Genomic DNA, 17,175 nt, shown 5'->3' on the forward strand with positions numbered 1-17,175 from the left:
TTAGCAAAACTAACACCAGTGGTTCAATCCTGGCTATGCAGAGGATTAGGGACACAGGCATAGGGACACAGACAGGATTCCCTCTTCCAGTGACCCTCACATCATGTCATGCACTGACCCCACACTTTATGATGCCAATGCCCCTGTCCTCCAATTCTGTCATCTCCCATTGACTCGGAGGGCAGAAGTGGGTCAAAGATGTGGTTCTTAGATTGAGGTCACACACTTAGGGTATCTTTTGGGTTCTCACACTCAAACAGGAAGGCCACTAGAGTCATACCTACTTCTGCACATGAATAGCTTCAGATGAAGCAATACTTGCTGCTCGGGGCTAGGGCAAAGAGAGAAGCATGAGGTCACCTACATGGAAACTGCACAGCTCCTCTTGCCTGGCAGACAAACCCAGGAGCAGCCAAGGATGGGGTCTCACCTCTAATTAGACCATGAATCTCTGTAGGCTTTTTTTTTTTTTTTTTAACTGACTTTATTTGTTGAGCAGTTTTAGGTTTACAGAAAAGTAAGCAGAAATCACAGAGTTCCCATACACCCTATCATTTCCATCAGTGTGGTATATTTGTTACAATGAGCCGATATTGATACATTATTAGTAATTAAAGCCCATAGTTGACATTGGGGTTCTTTCTTTCTAAGTTCTGTGGGTTTTGACAATACGCAATGGCAAGTGTCAACTATTACAATATCATACTGAATGATTTCACTGCTCTAAAACTCCTGGTTTCTATTCATCCCTCCCTTCCCTCCCTCAGAGTCCCTGGCAACCACCAATCCTTTTACTGTCTCCATAGTTTTTCTTTTCCAGTGTCATGTAGTTGGAATTACACAGTATGTAGCTCTTTCACTTAGCAATATGCATTTAACAGTTTTAGTTTTTTGTTTCTGTTTTTTTTTAGGCTACTTTAAATACATCTCTCCGGGCATCAGTGTGAGGGCCTCAGCAGCATTCAATACCTATGCCTGGCATTCATTTCCAATTTTTCACTACTTCCTTTCCTAATTAAAGTCTAAGTCCCTTGATAGCAGAAATGATGCCAAATGCCCCTATATTTCCCACTCCCACCACAGAACTGGAGAAGAAGGTTTGGTCAAAAGGTACCTGCTGATGGAAATCAGTTAGAATATTTTGGTTTCATAATGAACACTCGGTAGTTTACATTATGAAGAAAACAAACAGAAAAAATGGTGTTGATTTTTAATAGTTCACAGCTACAGTATCATTCATATGTATATATGCATAAATAGTTAGATCATAAATATTCACATGGCAAAATAGCGGCCTCTAGGCAAACCAAAAAACAAACAAAAAAAAAATCTTTGTAACTAAATAAACTAACAGCTTTAAGTAATACTGAAGAAAAACAGATGCTGAGGTAATTTTTCATCTAAAGTGACTATAGCCTATATTAAAACATTCTTATTGTAAGAGTTAAAGTAGTTATGAAGCCCTTGCCTCATAAGCCAAAAATTCAACTTTAACTAAATACACATTTTTAAACTAAACAGAAAATATTTTAATTATAAATAGGTAACATAAATAAAGTTATTCCTATTGAAATTTCATCATGACATTCTTTTTTTATATGTTTGGGGACTTCGTTGATAGCCTGGCCTTTTAATAATAACAAAAAAACAGAGTTCATAAAACTTAGAATGTACAGATTACTGTAATGCTACATACATAGCACATAATGTATACTCTAATATATATGTATATATATGGATGGATGGATATCATAGGAATTTTTAGACATTAAAAGATTTTCATTCTGGACAAGTCATCTGTTCATATATATATCCCAATTATGAAAACATGCTTAATTTCTCTTGAAAGATCACCCTTATACAATGCATACCAACTAGTATGAGAAAGGATGCTCGACAGATTTTAGAAACTTCTTTAGAAACACATTCGTTTTCTTACTAAGTTATATTTATTTTACTAATAAATATTTGTTTTACTAAGTTTATATTACAGCAATAAAAAAAACTGTCACTTTTTTTCATTATTCTTGGTTATACAAAATCCCCATGCTCTTTATCTTTTTTTTTTTTTTTTTTTTTTTTTTTTTTTTTTTTTTTTTTTTTTTTTTTTGTCTTTTTGCCATTTCTTGGGCCGCTCCCGCGGCACATGGAGGTTCCCAGGCTAGGGGTCAAATCGGAGCTGCAGCCGCCAGCCTACGCCAGAGCCACAGCAACGCAGGATCCGAGCCGCGTCCGCGACCCACACCACAGCTCACGGCAACGCCGGAACCCCGACCCACCGAGCAAGGGCAGGGATCGAACCCGCAACCCCATGGCTCCCAGTCGGACTCGCCAACCACTGCGCCACGAAGGGAACTCCCTCTTTATCTTTTTAATATTCAAACTGAAAGAATTTTACTGATACCAAGTAACACTTCCATCAAATTTTTTCAAAATATATAACTTCCTAGTTAATTCCCATAAGAACACATTTAATAAAAGGTCATCGGCACAGAAACAATACATTTTGAGTCAAAAAAAAACCTAGCAAATTATATTTTGTAGTGACCTATGCAATCAACATTCATTATGACATTCAGTGTTCTCATGAAAAAAATCCTTACTTTTAACAAGATAATATATATAAACTAAATACTACACATTGCTCTGGAGCTGCCATACAAAAGCAGAAACAAACATTGAACATATTCTGTTTCTTGACCCTTGCCCATAAGCTAATCATTTGGCAACTCCTTTTACACCAAGCTGGGCAGCAACCTTCAGCAAAAAGACTAGAACAAGACTCTAAAGCAAAAACCAAATGTATAAATAATAACTCCCCTATTTTCATAACTCTCCCATTCCTGCTTCAAAATTAACAAAGTCATTTTTTAATGTTCTTGCATCCGAAACATCGACTTCTGGAAAACCTTCAGCAGAAACTCATTTTTGACCCATCCGTCTTCGATTCCTAGGGCATCCAAAAGCAAGTGAGAGCTCCTTCACATTCTTCTCCATTACAAGGCATTCTCTCCTCTAACTGATGAAATCTGCACCTACTGGGGAATCTTCCATTTTAAAGGAGTCTCCTCATTCACAAGCTTCTGAAGTCAGGTTCCTAGGCGGAAGAGTTTGGCTATCAGATTCAGAAGTTTCTGCCGGAAGTTCAGTTTGTCTCCAATCCTTCTGAACTGAATGGCACACTCGACTTCAGGATCTGAAAAAGAAAACATCAAAGTTATCCTGACAACATTGCAAACGGCAACCAGCAAGAGTTAAAACGTTCATCCCAGAGACAAGTTGAGTGTTTATCCCAGCGTTTACCTTTTAAGCACACTTGTTTTCTAAAATGTGAGAAAGGCTACTTGCTGCCCCTCTCAAACACACACACGTGACATACACCAATACACGGTGATTCATAAACAACCAAAAGTTAAAGAATAAAGACATTTATTTTGCAATCCTGGATGAGGCAAATGTTATCTTACTTTCAAATATAGACATTTATGTCACACACCACAAACAGCAAGCCTTTGCCAACCCAACTGATGTCATCCTTTTCTTTCTCATTTAAAATTGGTTAGAGACAAGTCAAATTCTAAATTCTTCTATGTTGTTTTTGAGTATAATTTATTTTGTAAATGGCAACCAATAATTCATAGCTCAAATTATGCCCTCATACTAGGCAAATCTAAATGTATTCTTAGCCTCATGAAATTTTCTCTTGAAGGATTCATAAAATCTTATTCCAAAATGAAGTCCACATTTTCTAAAATAATTATAAGTTTACACATGAGTCTAAGCCAAAGTCTCCCCAAACTGTACCAATCCATTGCCTTTATGGAGATAAGTGAAGCACAAAATAAGTAATATTTAATTCATATACTTACTACTTTTTAAGATATTGTATGGGGGGGAATCTTTATAATCTAATTTCCAAGTGAACTTTTTAAGTAGATGGAATTAACACCAAATCTATACTGGTCATAATTTCAATTTTCTTGGATATTTCCAAGAACAATTCCGCTTCTTTTTGGTTCAATTCAACATCATGATTATAAACACTAAAAATTATGACTGTAAGTTAAAATCTGATTTATTTTATAAGCAGACCCTGCAGATAGCCTATTTAGGCTCAGATAAACAAAAACTGTAAATATATATTAAAGTGGATTTTTAAACCTACATTTCAACCAATTTATCTTTTCCTAAGAGCTGAGTTAAATTTTCATAATTCCTAAAAAAAAAAACTTTATATAATCTCTGAGACCTAATAAATCTCTTGTAAGCTATCTTTCTTTATAGGCTACGGCGTCAAGCATTTGGAGAAGTATCTACAAAGACATGTTTTTTTCAGTGAGTGGAATATATTAACATGCTATCCTAAAAAACAAAAACAGAAACAAATTATCACTTAGCATACAATTTTGGAAGCCCTGAATTGTAAGAGGAAAAACTATCCCTTTCATTAAAAAGGGCAGATAATAGCACCTAGTTCTTTCCTTTTTGTTTTTTACATCTATAAATGTATTAATTTTTTGTTACATCTATAAATGTATTAATAAAAAATGTAACTGTGTGGTGATCGATGTTAACTAAACTTACTGTGGTAATCATGTCATAGTACACACATATATCAAATCATGGTGTACATCTAAAACTAATACAATGTTACATGTCACTTATACCTTAATTTTGGTTTTGTTTGTTTTTTTGTTGTTTTTACTGTATTACTGTCTAACCAAGTTTAAGAGGGACCTTTCTGCTGTCTCTTATTAATAGGGAGTAAGTCGGCTCTTGAAGATGATGGGAAATTTTTTGAAACATGGCCAGATTTCTGGGCCAGCACAAAAGACGGGCAAAGTTTCTTCCCTCCCAAGCAAGAGTCAAGAGAGCAGCCTGGTGCCAGCTTTGCCATGACCACACGGGCAATGCACCACTTCCTTTGAGCGGTCCATGGGCTCTAAAAAGTTAAACTAAGTATAAAACGGCCTATTACCATCTGATGTAACAGCAGTATGACCCACACAGATTTCCAGCTCAGAGACTTATTTGCCTTCTTTGCAACTGCTCCTTAGGAGCAGATGGCTGCTCCATTTGATAAGATTTATAAGGAAACCGACCTTAAATTATTTGATGAGGTACACGGATGGGGAAGGGCAGAGGAACGGGTGGATTGAAAAACATTGCGGACCAACTCCTGTTCTCCTACCCCATTTCTGCAGCTAATATCGATTGTTAAAATGTTACACTTCTAACAAAGAAGAAAAACTTTCTATTATCCTGATTTCACCAGTCCTTGTGGGACCTCCAACCCCTCCGTCAGTTTTTTGTGGAAGGCCTGTGATAGTATCAAGCATTATTACTGCCTGGGGTAGGGGGGTAAGGCTCAAAAGATCCAGAATACGGGAGGGAGAGGGCCTCCCTCAGAAAACGCTGGGAGGCCAGGAAGCTCCTGGAGCCTCTCTCGGCCCCACCCGCCATGGCAATGACTTTCTCCGCGTGGCTGGCGCCCGTACTTGCTCTTTTTCTTCCCATGGCCCAGGGGCAGAACAAGTGGGGATGGGAAAGCTGATCTCAGCATCCTCTGAAATGCTGCTGCATCCCAACCCTAAGCCGGACTCCCTCCCTGGTCATATCCACGGTCCGCGGTTAAACCCCTAAAGAACTTCCTGCCGGCGCCCCTAAAACATGTGCAAGGGCACAGCGCCGGCCTGACCTTGAGGCCCGGCGCACATGGGGTGACTCCGCCCGGACCGAGACCTCGACCCCAGCCTCCGCCCCGGGTCAGGATCTCCGCGGGCCCCAGCTGCTCTCTACCTGGCGGGAGGGCCACCCGCGTAGGGTTCGTCTGAGTGTTCCTACGAGACCTCCTTCCAGGCATCTCCGCAAACAGCAGCCGGAACTTTGCCGCAAAACTCCGAGAACTCAGTCCCCGGACCCGAGCACCTTGGCTCTGCAGGTAGCAGGCTGCGCGCGGGGCGGTCGGGCAGAAGCGAGCAAGCGGGAGAGAGCTAGAAAAGCAACACCCTGAACGCCCAAAAGCCTCTGAGGTTTGCGCTCCCGCCGCTGCCCGCGCTCCGACCTAATGGGGACTTCCCAGTGACGTAGAGAAACTTGACGCCGGGCCCGCCCCTGTCCCCGCCCCCTCGGACCAGCGCGCAAAGGGGCGGGGGGAGCGAGTAACTGGCCCAGCGCAGCGCGCGGTGCAGCGCGACCCGCCGGGACCCGCTGGCGACCTGCGGCGGCGCCGATCCGCGGCGGGGGGCGCCGGGAGCTTGGCGGGAGAGGCAAGGCCCAGCCTGGAAATTACTTCCTTGACAAACGAGTCAGCTGCAGACTTGTCGGGGTGTAGGAGTCGCGAGCGGAGAAAGGTTCTCCTAGCAGAAGGTTGGGGATGGGGAATCCTGGAGCTTCGTCCTTATCAGAAATGGGCAATTAGCGACGTCTGTAAACAAACCCCGAAAAGAGTTTAGAAGAGGACAGTTTTCAAACTCCGAGAACTTAGGAAGTTTCTGGGACGTGAAATGAAGAAAACTTTAATAACCATAGAGATGGTACCAGAAGCCAAGTGAGAAAAGTACCAGATTGAAACTGAAACTATTGGGAAATTGTTGCAAATTGAAAACTCGGAGCACGCGAGCAAACACTTTAGATTTGGGAGGGGGAGGGAATGTGAATGAGGGAGGGGGCTAACTAATTCACGGCTGGGTTGAAAAAGTAGAGCGTTTATTCCCCATGGGTCTCCTGACCATTGTAGATGTTTAGTAACACAAAAAAAGAGTAGGTCATCGTGTAGAAAACTTTCAATGCTTTGGTGGAGGAAAGAATGAGGAATCTGGGAATAGGAAGTTATTTGCACGATGTTTGGCTGGCACTTGAATACTTTTGTTTTTGTAAAAAGGAGGAGTCATTTGGAATGGTCATAGGTATTGAGGACCCCTTCATGCTAAGGGATTCCGCAGGCATTTCCTATTCTGTCCTCAGAACTACCCTACCAAGCTGGCATTCTTAGCATCGTGTGGCCACTTTAGATCGTGTGGTTCAAAAGCTGAAATTTGCAGAGATCGAGTTGCCTCAGCTCACACAGGCAGAGATCAGTGGCAGAATCTGAACCCTGGCAGGCCCATACCGAGCAAGCCCTCTTACCCACTGCCGCCTTACCAGGAATCAGTGTTTTAGAAAAAGAGTGTTCTTTTATTATCTGCCCTGAATAATGCAGAGGCTGTAAATTGGTTGCTTAGAGCTCCATGACTTTCTAGAAGTGCTTGGTTTGGTTCTCCGTATTGGTCTACCAGATGTCTTGTGAAAATTCGAATTGGTTTTCCAACATTTAAAAATGGAGAGATTACATTAAAAGTCCAGATTTCTGGCTTCCTTTAGGAAATCATTAGTTCCTGACAACGCAGGATCCGTTTTCCTAAAGAGCAGAGCGGGCTGGAGGCTGCCATTCCCCGTAGAGAGACATTGGGCGGGGTCACTCAGGTTGGCCACGCTCCCTGCTGTTTGTTTTTCTCATTTACTTGATCTGGCCCCAGTAGGCATTTGAACTTGTTTGTTTACCTTAAGTCACTCAATCAACACAAACCTGCAGGTTTTTATTTGTGGCTTGGTCCTGCAGAAATGTAGACAATGCTATAAGCATGGAACAAAACTACTCTTGAATTTAAACAATTTGGTTTTGAGTGTGATGAACACCCAGGGATAAGAATACACAAAATTCAGGAGTTAACCACCACATGTCACAGGAAGCCCAAGAGAGATGCAGCTTATCTTGAACCTGGTAGCCCCCCAAAATTCTCAAGGCTCTTTTTGACTGACACCGTTGGATCCCTGATTAGATAAATTAGTAAACTTCTCATCAACTCCTGCACCCTGAGATGCAGTATAGACATTCAACAAAAGAAAAACACATTACATCATGTTTACTACAAAGGGTGTGTCAATCTTGACCTCTAACATTATCATTATAAGAGGTTGTTGGCCACGTGACCCATACTAGATACGAATTTTAGGCAAGTTGTGACTTAGGGAACTGCAAATTCAACTTGCTGGAAGGAAAAGGGGAGGGTGGGCTTCAGAAATGGGCCCAAATCAGACATTTATGGGGGACTTGTGAAGATTTTAGATTTTAGATGGTCCATAAACTCTTCCTCTGGTCTAACATTCTATTAAGAGAATTAAGAGCTGTGTGTGAAAAGGCTTTCTATTCTAAACTGTTTACCTTTCTGGAAAAGTTATGTATCATTTAATGAGAACCTGCACTGTAAGAAATAGAATCATGGGATATTTGGACCCAGGGGCTGACAAAATAATGAATCCTCAATTATCTGTTTTTTAAAAAAGGACTGGTGAAGACAATTTTTTAAACTATTACCAGGTTTTAGTTTTCATGGACAAGTTCAGAAATAACAGTGTAAATTTGGCCAGGCCTGTGTTGTCACTTGGAATTTTTTTTTTTAATTACTAAAAAAAAAAAAAAAAAAAGTAAACATGATTGCTAATAGAATAGTCATCCATCTATTTCATGCAGAAAATAGGATTTGACAGGAAAACAAGAGGATATGAGAGATGAATGAGGGTGGAATTTTAAGGAAACCTATGACAAAATGTATAGGCTATAGGCCTGTGTCTGTTGATTCTGTTAAAAAGAGACTGTTTTTTTTCCTGTATGGCATATGTGTTAACACAAAATCAGCCTGATGCACTGATCACTTAAATCTCTGTTTTAAGACCAACACTGTGCTGGATTCTGAGGAGACAGTGCTTCCTACCCGCATGGAAACTACTTCAAAGAGACCAGCCCCACACAAATTCAATGTGCAGAAGAATCACTTGAGGGTCTAATTCAAATGCGCATCTGATTGTGGACCTCTGGCTGGGTTTGAGATTCTGCCTCTTAGACTCTGGTGATGCTCATGCCTTTGGGCCCTAAGTACCAGCCTGAGTAGTAAGTCTAGACTTTAATACAGGTAAGTACACAGCCAGGTGCAAGAAGATGTGCATCATGGTTGTACCAGGGAAATTATAGCAGACTGTGGGACCACTTGGAGGGCAACTGAGCAGGAAAGGCAGCTCCAAAGAGATACAAGGTGTGAATAGGAGTTGGCTGAGCAATGAGGTCAAAAGGAAGAAATACGTTCCATGCAGAGACTGAAGAGCAGGCAGAGGGGGAGTGGGGAGAGAAGCCACCTGAGGAGTTCTGAGGAGTTTTCCCATGATTTCACAGACTTCATGGGGCACACATGGGGCAGACATCACAGGGGGCATCACTGAAGGTTTTAAGCACATGAGTGATGTGACCAAATTTTAGAAGGTTCACTCTGGCAGCAATGTGCCTAGCAGAATCAAGTCAAGACCCAAGACAGTGTGACTGGTCAAGATATATGTTATGGTAATTTTCATATAAGATGCTAGTGTCAGCAAAGACAGTCCCTGTTTCAACCCTGTCTTTATTAAAATTCCTGTATATCCTGGAATTCCCATTGTGACCCAGAGGATTAAAAACCTGACATAGTGTCTGTGAGGATACAGATTTGATCCCTGGCCTTGCTCAGGGGGTTAAGGATTCAGTGTTTCTTTTCTTTTTTCTTTTTTCTTTTTCTTTTCTTTATTTGTCTTTTTAAGGCCACACCCGCAGCATTTGGAGGTTCCCAAGCGAGGGGCTAAACAGAAGCTATAGCCACTGGTCTGCTCCACAGCCACAGCAATGCCAGATCCAAGCTGTGTCTTCAACCTACACCACAGTTCATGGCAACACTGGGTCCTCAACCCACTGAGGAAGGCCAGGCCAGGGATCAAACCTGTGTCCTCATGGATGCTAGTCAGATTCCTTTCTGCTGAGCCATGATAGGAACTCCAGAACCAGCGTTTTGACAAGCTGTGGCATAGGTCAAAGATGCAGCTCGGATCTGGTGTTGCTATGGCTGTGGCATAGGTTTCACCTGCAGCTTCGGTTCGAACCTCTAGCCTGGGAAATTCCATATGCTACAGGAGCAGCCATAAGAAAAAGAAAATAAATAAATCAATACAATTCATATATTTCCTGCCTAGGATAAGACCACATTCTATTAGAGCAAGGCTTGATGTTTTTCAGCCTAAATGTAATTGACATTTCCTCCTATATTATTTCCTAAGGCTGCCATAACAAAGATTCACAGACCGAGTGGTTTAAAACTATAGAAATGTATTCCCACATGGTTTTGGAGGCTAGAAGTTTGAATCAGGGTTTCCCAGTATCTTTCTTTCTTTTTCCTTTTTTTCTTTTTTTTTTTTTTTTCTTTTTTTGGCTTTTGTCCTTTTTAGGGCCACACTCACAGAATATGGAGGTTCCCAGGCTAGGGGTCTAATCGGAACTGTAGCCACTGGCCTACACCAGAGCCACAGCAATGCCAGATCTGAGCCATATCTGCGACCTACACCACAGCTCACAGCAATGCCGGATCCCTAACCCATTGAGCGAGGCCAGAGAGCAAACCCTCAACCTCATGGTTCTTAGTCGGATTCGTTTCTGCTGTGCCACAACCCCAGTCTCTTTCTAAAGACCTTAGTGAAGTCATCCTTCCTCAGCTCTTGTAACTTTTTTTTTTTTTTTTTTTTTTTTTGCTTTTTAGAGCCATACCCACAGCATATGGAAGTTCCCAGGCTAGGGGTCCAATCAAAGCTACAGCTGCCAGCCTACACCAAAGCCACAGCAATGCCAGATCCAAGTCACATCTGCAACTTATACCACAGCTTGCTGCAACACCAGATCCTTAACCCACTGAGCGAAGCTGGGAATCAAACCCGCATCCTCATGGATGCTAGTCAGATTCTTAACCCAATAAGCCACAACAGGAACTCCCTCTTCTAACTTTTGGTAATTGCCAACAATCCTTGGCATTCCTTGACCTGTGGATGTGTTGTTACTCAAAATCTCAGCCTGTCTTTACATGGCCTTCTCCCCTATGTATCTGTGACAGAATTTCCCTTTTTTTTTTTTTTTGCCATTAATTACTGTATTTATTCTTTTTAAAATTTTTTATTTCATTTCATTTTATTTTGCTTTTTAGGGCCACACCCACGGCATATGGAGATTCCCAGGCTAGGGGTCGAATTGGAGCCAGAGCTGCTGTCCTATATACCACAGCCAGAGCAACGTGGGATCCGAGCCACAGCTTTGACCTACACCATAGCTCATGGCAATGCCAGATCCTTAACCCACTGATGGAGGCCAGGGATCAAACCCTCAACCTCTTGGTTCCTAGTCGGATTTCTTTCCACTGCACCATGGGAACTCCTATATTTATTCTTTTAAAAAATTTTTTAAATTTAAGTAGAGTTGATTTACGAATTTCTCTCTTCTTATACAAACATCAGTCACTGGATTAGGGCTCACTCCAATCTAGCATGACCTCATTTTATTTATTTGTTTGTTTGTTTGTTTGTTTAATGGCTGTGCTGTGGCAAATGGAAGTTCCCAGAGCCAGGGATTGAATCTGAGCCGCAGCCGTGACTACACAGGATCCTTTAACCCACTGCTCCACAGCCTGCAGTGGGAACTCCAATATGGCTTCATTTTAATCCCATTACATCTAGGAAGACCGGATTTCCAAATGAAGTCACATTCACAGACTGGAAGGGGTGGGGGGGAAATGGAGGATTAGGATATCAGCATATCTTTTGAGGGACACAATTCAAATGGCTGACATCTCCCTTTATCAATTGCCTTAAAAAAAAAGTTATATATATACATTTTTTCATCCTATTTGCAATTTACACATTTACAAACCAAAAGGGCCTTAGTAAACTTGACAATGGATTTGAAGCAGCCTGCAATAAGGTCAAATGCAGAATAGATAAGATAAGAAATCAAATGACTGACTTCTGAGGGAACAGGTTAGAACATCTGTCAGGCAGAAAATCTGTACAGGAAAGCATGTATACCCCTCACATTCTTAGTTCAAGTTTGTGAAATAGACAGTGGTTCAGTTCAATAAGTATCATCGGAATATTGGAAACAGGTCAGGACTGCCTGAATATTTAAGTTAGCCGAATTATTGATTTTCAACAAGGAAACAAATGCAGCTAGTTTAGAGGATTTCATCCAAGAAACTATTGGCAAATGCTTTGTTTATTAGAACCCGGAATATCTGAAGATAAACAAAATGATTTGTAGGGTGTCATTGAGTAACTGCTAGGAAGGTAATTCAATCTTGTATAAGAGTTAGAAAGCAGCGATTGTTCAATTATGTAATCTGTGCAAATACAACCTCAGAATCAACTGACAAGCTTATTTAAAATGCAGGCCTGCCTGAACTCAGACTAGTGAATCACAATCCACTAGTCTGGAAATACACATTTTAACAAACCCCTAAGATAATGTTGATACACTAATGGAGAGGATGAAAAGTCACTTGAGAAATGATGCTTGACCTCAAAAAGCTTACACTCTAGTGAAAAAAAAATAAAATATATATGAATTGGGAGCAGATACTTGAAAATGGTTTACAATTGATTGTGAAATTTATGTGACATGTGAAAATATTTTCCCAAGATAGTTGATTGAAAATAATTTGTAGTTTGTATGCTTTTCTGGGTGAGTGTTGTAATTCACAATTTAAACCATCTAGGTAGGGGAAGAAAAAAGAAAGTCTTCTTAATTATCATCAGGAGGCAAAAGAAGCCTGGACCTCCAGAATAAATAGGCTTAGGGAAAAAGGATAAAAACAGTAATAATAGGTACATAATTGACCCACAGTTTATACCCTGTGAATGGGTCAGTGGCAGCACTGAAATGCATGGTAATCATGACCTAGAAGAGGCATAAGAGGCAAAACAAAGACACAATAGGTGAGAAGAGGGCAACAGGGAATCAGATGTTTTGAGCATCCGGAAGCCTTGAGCGTTACTAGTGCAAGCAGAATTGTGATCCAGCTGTGTGAATAATCAGAAGTTGCTTCCTCTGGTAGGGGATACAGTTTCATGCTGTGTAGTCTTGGAAACTGAGGGAGGCTGGATTCTTAATTACCCTCGTTCGTGCCTAATTTAGTCCAATAGCACCCGTGATGTGGACTGGGTATCACTGAACCAGAGCTGTCAGCCTTGGATTCCCGTTAGCGGGACTCCTCGGCTTCTCACTGGGACTCCCCGGGCCTTCTTCCTCAAACTCTCCGAATTTACTTCCTGCTTCTGAGCCTTTGCCCTTGACCTTGACTCTGCCTAGAATGCTTTCTCTGGATCTTTCCTTGTCTAGATCCTTCTGGCTATTCAAGTCTTAGAACAAATGCTATTTTCTCAAAAAGACCCTGGGACACACACACCGTCATGTCTAAAATTGTCCATCCCTACCCACCCAGGGACGATCTATCATGAAATAGATTGTGTTTAGTTGCCTGGCTTGTTTATCATCTACTTCCCCTTTTGAGGTCAAACTCCACGTGAGCTCAGACCTTACAGGCTTGTTCCCCACAACCCCCAGTTCCTGGACCCATGGAACCAGGCCCAGAGCAGAAGAGAGCACCAGCGCTGAAGGAGGTACATTTGTTGGCCTAAATTCACAGCGCTAAAAAGTAAACTCGTTGACCCAAAACTTCTTACTCAACACCTAGTTCATCGTTGTTTGATAAGAAAGGTTGACAATAATCAGAAGGGATTACTAACACTGGGTATTTAAATTCTGCCTCCTTTTTTTTTTTAATAAAAGTATTTCTCTTTAATAATAAACGTCCACATTTACAAGTCTAGAAGCTCAGAGGTAGCACTAGAACATGTACCCTTAGGAATTAGCACTGTCCCAAGCCTTCCGGGGTTCCTCTGGCTTCTCTCCGCCCTCCTCTGTCCCCTTTGCTGCTCCCACTACTGGAACAGGCCTTTGCAAGCTCACTCCTTCCTCTCCCCCTATATGATCTCAGGATTTCCATAGCCCATTCTCAGAGATTTCCTCCCTATATACTCACAGCGTAGAATTTCTCCCACATCCACCTGCGTGTCCTCAGACTTCAAATTTGTATGGTTCAAAAGTGAACTCTTGGAGCTTCCACTCAACCTCCAAATTTGAAGTCTGCATGCACAGCGCCATCCCCAAGATGCCCTCCAGATGTTCAAGCAGGAGACCCAACTCCCACCCTCTGCACCTCCCTCTGCCACACCTTCTTTGTGAAGTTGTCCTGAACAGCCCCGTAAGCTCATCATTGCTCTCTGCATCCTGGGCCAGTACCTCCTGCACATGGGCCACAGCAGAGCCCCTCCCAGGCCTCCCCTCCACACCTGGCCCTCTTTCAGCTATTCTCCCTTCACACTGCAAGACTTTCCTTAATGCTAATTTCCCCATATCTCTTCATGAAACCTTCATATCCATTGTCCCCACTGAGTGGTCAGATTTTTATTTTTAAAAGATAGAGGAGGAGTTCCCGCTGTGGCACACTGGGATTGGTCGTGTCTTGGGAGTGCTGGGATTCAGGTTCGATCCCCAGCCCAGCACAATGGGTTAAGGATCCAGGTTTGCCACAGCTGTGGCTTAGGTCCCCGACTGCAGCTCGGATCTAATCCCTGACCCAGGAACTCCATATGCCATGAGGCAGCCAAAAAAGAAAGAAAGAAAAAAAAAAAGTATCCATTTGTGGCTCCAGCAGTAACAAACCCGACAAGTATCCATGAGTACGTGGGTTCATCCCCGTCCCACTCAGTGGGTTAAGGATCCGGGGTTCCTCTGGATCCGGCATTGCTATGAGCTGTGGTGTAAGTCACCAATTCGGCTTGTATTTCAAGTTGCTATGGCTATGGCATAGGCCAGCAGCTACACCTCCTATTGGACTCCTGCCTGAGAACTTCCGTATGTGTGGATATGGCCCTAAAAGTCAAAAAAATAGTGTGTGTGTGTGTATATAAAATGTGTGTATATATATATATATATGTATATATATATATATATATATATATATAATGTTCTAAAAAAATACTACCCATTTATAATGCAAACAAAAATTATTAAAGTGTGCTCCCCGATACATATACAAAACCTAAAGGAAGAATCTTGGTTGTCCTGAAGGTCATAAAGGAAGAATTATTCCTGGAAAAGAAGATTCTGCCCAATTACTCTATGAATGTGATCCAATTCCAGTTCAAACCCCAGAGAGACTTCCTGAGGAATGTTAACAAATTGAAGAGATCTAGCCCTTCCATTTGCTACAATATTATAAATAAAGTCGATGTAAAAACAAGGTCTGAAACAACTAGTAGAGCAGAGCAAAGAGTTAATGGTGCAGGCCTCAAAACAGGTGAAAATAAAACATATGATGGAGGAGGCCTTTCAATACAATGGAAAAAAGATAGATAACTCCATACACTGTTTTAAAATGATTGACTTTACATTCAGGGAGCAAAAAAATTAATGTCTGATCCCTATCTCATTATCTGATTAAAACAAACTCCCGAGGGTTCACAGGTTAAACATAAGCATTGGACACTTTTGAAGGTACTTGAAGCAATCATGGGTGGATATTTCCATAATCTTAGAATTGGATTGGCTTGTGAATACCACACCCCAAGAGCACATTTGAAATGTAAAATGTCAGGTCAGAAAATAACACTATGAACAAAGTCAGAAGACAACAGGACTCCTGAGGAACAAAGGCTGAGTTCAGACCAGGGTCTGATCCAGAGTCGGCAGCAAGGGTGACAGGAGTGACAGAAGTGCCACAGCACTTGCCCATGCCCTTTGTCAGAGCCTTCGTTTTTGTTTTTCATTTGTTTGTTTTGTCTTTTTAGACCACATCTGCAGCATATGCAAGTTCCCTGGCTAGGGGTTGAATCGGAGCTGCTGCTGAGGCTTACATCACAGCCATAGCAATGCCTAATCCTTAACCCACTGAATGAGGCCTGGGATTGAACTGCATCCTCATGGATACTAGTCAGGTTCCTTTTTTTTAGGGCTGCACCAGCTGCATATGGAGGTTCCTAGGCTAGGAGTCGAATAGGACCTAGAGTTGCTGGCCGACACCACAGCCACAGCAACTCAGGATGCAGGCCGTGTCTTCAACCTATACCACAGCTCATGGCAACACCAGATCTTTAACCCACTGAGTGAGGCCAGGGATAGAACCTGTGTCCTCATGGATACTAGTCAGATTAGTTTCTGCTGAGCCACTACGGGAATACTATTAGTCAGGTTCTTAACCCGCTGAGCCACAGCGGGAGCTCCAGAGCCTTCAATTTTGAATGTGCGGAGGGACAGATCTAATTCTGACATAGCTCTCCCTCCCCCTCTCCTCGATATGAGGCCAGGCCCAGGGTAGGTTGGAGAAAAGCCTTAGAGAAAGTTCTATGGTGCCCCTGGAAGTCAAGTATCTACCCTCTCAAGCCCACCTTTACAGAAACCTGGGTCATAATTATTCCATCCTCTCTGACTAGAACACTTGAAACCACAATCAGCAGTCAACTTCTTGCTTCTTCTTTATCCCCTGTATTTAAGCTGTCATCAGTCCTAGCACATCTTTCTATAAAGTGAACTCTGGGTTTAACCTTCCTCCTCAAATTCCTCAGCCTATAGGGTGTGTGATTTCATTCTGACAGTTTTGCGAAAGTCTTCTACCTGGATGTCTGTCCCCTGCCAGGGGAGCAATCTGCCAGTAAAACACGATTTCCTTGACATGTATTGCCTTGCTGAAGAATTTAGATATCTCTCCATTGCCTGTGAGAGCAGGTCTACACCTCACTTTCTCTGGCTCCTTGGTGCAACAGGTCATTGATGGTCCCCTAAAATGGAGCAGCATACCCCCTTGAGGGCAGGTGCCCCTCCCTCCCTCATTGCTACTTTTCCTCCAGACTATCTTAGCTGCTGCTATTACCTAGAGCCAATCTTCCTTCATCCCCATTTCCATCAAAATTCCCAGGGGACTTTTTTCAATCTATCAATTTTGAGGTGGTCATCGAAATGCTGGAATAATCAGCTTTGCCTTCTTTCACAATAGTGAATGATTTGACATCATGAGCTAAGTCTCAAAGAATTATACTGTATAGACACAAGGCAGGCTAAAAGGGGAACTTTTTATTGTTTTGTCTTTTTAGGGCTGCACCCGAGGCATATGTCGAATCAGAGCTGCCGACCCAAGCCATGCCTATGATCTACACCACAGCTCACGGTAACGCTGGATCCTTAACCCACTGAGAAAGGCCAGGGATCGAATCCACATCCTCATGGATACTAGTCGGGTTTGT

The 17,175-nt window shown here is 42.1% G+C and overlaps 1 protein-coding gene across 2 annotated transcripts; it reads right to left on the bottom strand.

Annotated features, from left to right (window-relative positions):
- Positions 1 to 478: 478 nt before the first annotated feature.
- Positions 479 to 6,042, bottom strand: PMAIP1 (phorbol-12-myristate-13-acetate-induced protein 1). 2 transcript variants are annotated; one of them, NM_214147.3, is given in 3 exon segments: positions 479 to 2,057; positions 2,368 to 3,196; positions 5,800 to 6,040. In NM_214147.3, coding segments are annotated over 2 exon segments (171 nt in total). In that variant the 5' UTR covers positions 5,864 to 6,040; the 3' UTR covers positions 479 to 2,057; positions 2,368 to 3,089.
- Positions 6,043 to 17,175: the final 11,133 nt, after the last annotated feature.

Source organism: Sus scrofa, chromosome 1 (genome assembly GCF_054392235.1).
Source record: "Sus scrofa isolate SSC_HxYL_T2T_F1_AM1 chromosome 1, Sscrofa_HxYL_maternal_Yorkshire_Landrace_v2.0, whole genome shotgun sequence".
NCBI classification, from domain to species: domain Eukaryota; kingdom Metazoa; phylum Chordata; class Mammalia; order Artiodactyla; family Suidae; genus Sus; species Sus scrofa.